Source organism: Penaeus monodon, chromosome 15 (assembly GCF_015228065.2).
Source record: "Penaeus monodon isolate SGIC_2016 chromosome 15, NSTDA_Pmon_1, whole genome shotgun sequence".
In the NCBI taxonomy this organism is placed as follows: domain Eukaryota; kingdom Metazoa; phylum Arthropoda; class Malacostraca; order Decapoda; family Penaeidae; genus Penaeus; species Penaeus monodon.
In genome coordinates this window covers 1,781,777-1,783,690 of record NC_051400.1, presented here as the reverse complement: position 1 = coordinate 1,783,690, position 1,914 = coordinate 1,781,777, and the positions used below count along the sequence as shown (strand labels likewise).

The 1,914-nt window shown below is 34.0% G+C and overlaps 1 protein-coding gene across 2 annotated transcripts in view; it reads right to left on the bottom strand.

Annotated features, from left to right (window-relative positions):
• The window catches only part of LOC119581626 (GATOR complex protein MIOS-like), a 17,311-nt gene that overhangs the window by 8,999 nt on the left and 6,398 nt on the right, over window positions 1-1,914 (bottom strand). For both annotated transcript variants that reach the window (XM_037929746.1, XM_037929747.1), the window contains 4 exons: window positions 1,566-1,657; window positions 839-1,035; window positions 513-703; window positions 106-251 (listed from right to left, as the gene is read on the bottom strand). In XM_037929746.1, the coding sequence (XP_037785674.1) occupies window positions 106-251; window positions 513-703; window positions 839-1,035; window positions 1,566-1,657 (626 nt within the window). The remainder of the gene's footprint in view (window positions 1-105; window positions 252-512; window positions 704-838; window positions 1,036-1,565; window positions 1,658-1,914) is intronic.

Genomic DNA, 1,914 nt, shown 5'->3' with positions numbered 1-1,914 from the left:
CAGCTGTGTAACTAATGATAATCAGAAAAGTGCACACACATCCACCCACACATACAGAACTAAAGTTAACTAACACCAACAATATAATGAAAATGAATTACTTACAAAACCCCCTGATATCTATAAGGCACTCCTCCTGGTAGTTTAAAATTACCAGCAGTCACCAGGCTTCTTGCTGCGTCTAACCAGCTCCACAGATCACGAAGGGACATGTCACCAGTAACTTCTCCATTGGTAGCCAAATTGTCTTCCTGAATTTTTAGGGGATTAAAATTGTAGGCATTTGAAAATAAATACATAATAGGTAATCATTACAGTTTTTCCTACATGCTTTAAGTAAATAAATAATGACAAAATGTTTACAAAATCAACCCGTGAAAAGCTTACAATTATTCTTTATAACGGAATATTACATGTGTTTTTTCTGATACTCTAGCATTTGCAACTGAGGAAAGAATGTACTAAAACTACTGATGCTGAATTAAAGTTACAACAACAAACAAAACACTTACATAAAGACCATACTTCTTCTGTGCTCTTGACATAATGGCTATGGAAATATCATCGAAATTAGAGTAAACAGGATGTTGAGAATCTAGGTAGTACAGGGTCTTCTTTCCATGTGTCCAAATTAACGAACTTGATGTGGAGGAAGACCAATTGAGGGTTATCCTTTCTTGGACATAATAGTCCACTAGTTTCCCTGTAATAACAAGATGAAAATGTATGAGACCTAATTCTCTTGAACAAGCACACATAAAGTTAGCATAGTTCATACTGTTTATATTTGTCTATCCACGTTTACACTAGAAAGCTTTAAAAGTGCACAATACTTAACCTGTGTAAGATGCAGTGAGAATCCTATTTTCATGCGTTGGGTGCCAACAAAAGGCTGAAAGTGATGTGTTGGTATCTGTGTTGATTGACCTTGTGAGGACAGCTGGCTCTTGGTCCTCTCCGCCCATATTGTAATGAAGGATGTCATATATTCGGACAGCAGCACTGTCTCGGCTCAAGGATGCCAACAGCCCAACCCTTTCATGCAAAAATAAAGTAAATATAAATCCACTCATCAATCTTATATATTTACAAAGTTAGTGTTAAAAAACCCTACAATAACATTACAAAGGATGAATCAACTTCAAGACAAATTTCAGTTTAGTTGTATATTTATCACAGCATCCAGAAACAGAGATTTATAATCATACGGACATGTTTTCCATTGTGCATTTAAAATCTGCAGCATCAGTTGGAGCAAGTATGACATACGTATTCAAGGTAAATAATAATAACTTTGATTATTATCTAGGTTACTGAGTTCTATAATCTTCAGAAGACAAATCAATATTCTTTTTTTTTTCCTTTATAAAGTATTCGGAAGGAGTTTTCTATTCCTGATTATTACTCTTTATTCCAACCTGTGAGGACTAAGTATGGACAGCCTACGGTGATTAACTCAACGAAAATATGAGATTCAGCTTTATGATAAATTACGAAATACAATCTAGAGTTAAAGAAAAGAGAAATTCCTTCTATCTAAGCTCAAGAAACTTTTCTTTGTTTACCTTGAAGGACACCAGGCTAATTTGGATATAGGTTTTGAAGCATCGAGGTAAAGAATTGGCCGCTCAATATTCCGAATGTCCCAAATGTGAACCTGCAAATTGGAAAATAAAGGGCATAAGTAACTGGGTTTTGAAAGAGTATAGCACAGAACAGAAAATAAGTATTGTAGAATGATTTTACCGGTAATTACTTCTTACCACAGAATTATAATAATTTATGTAAACACTGTGATTTGAATCAATATAAAAGAATTTTTTTTTTTTCAAAAAAAGTCGAAGAATTCTCATTATAAGAAGAATCTGCTGAGAATATATAATGTCGACTGCAATTTAGTTACGTGAGACATAT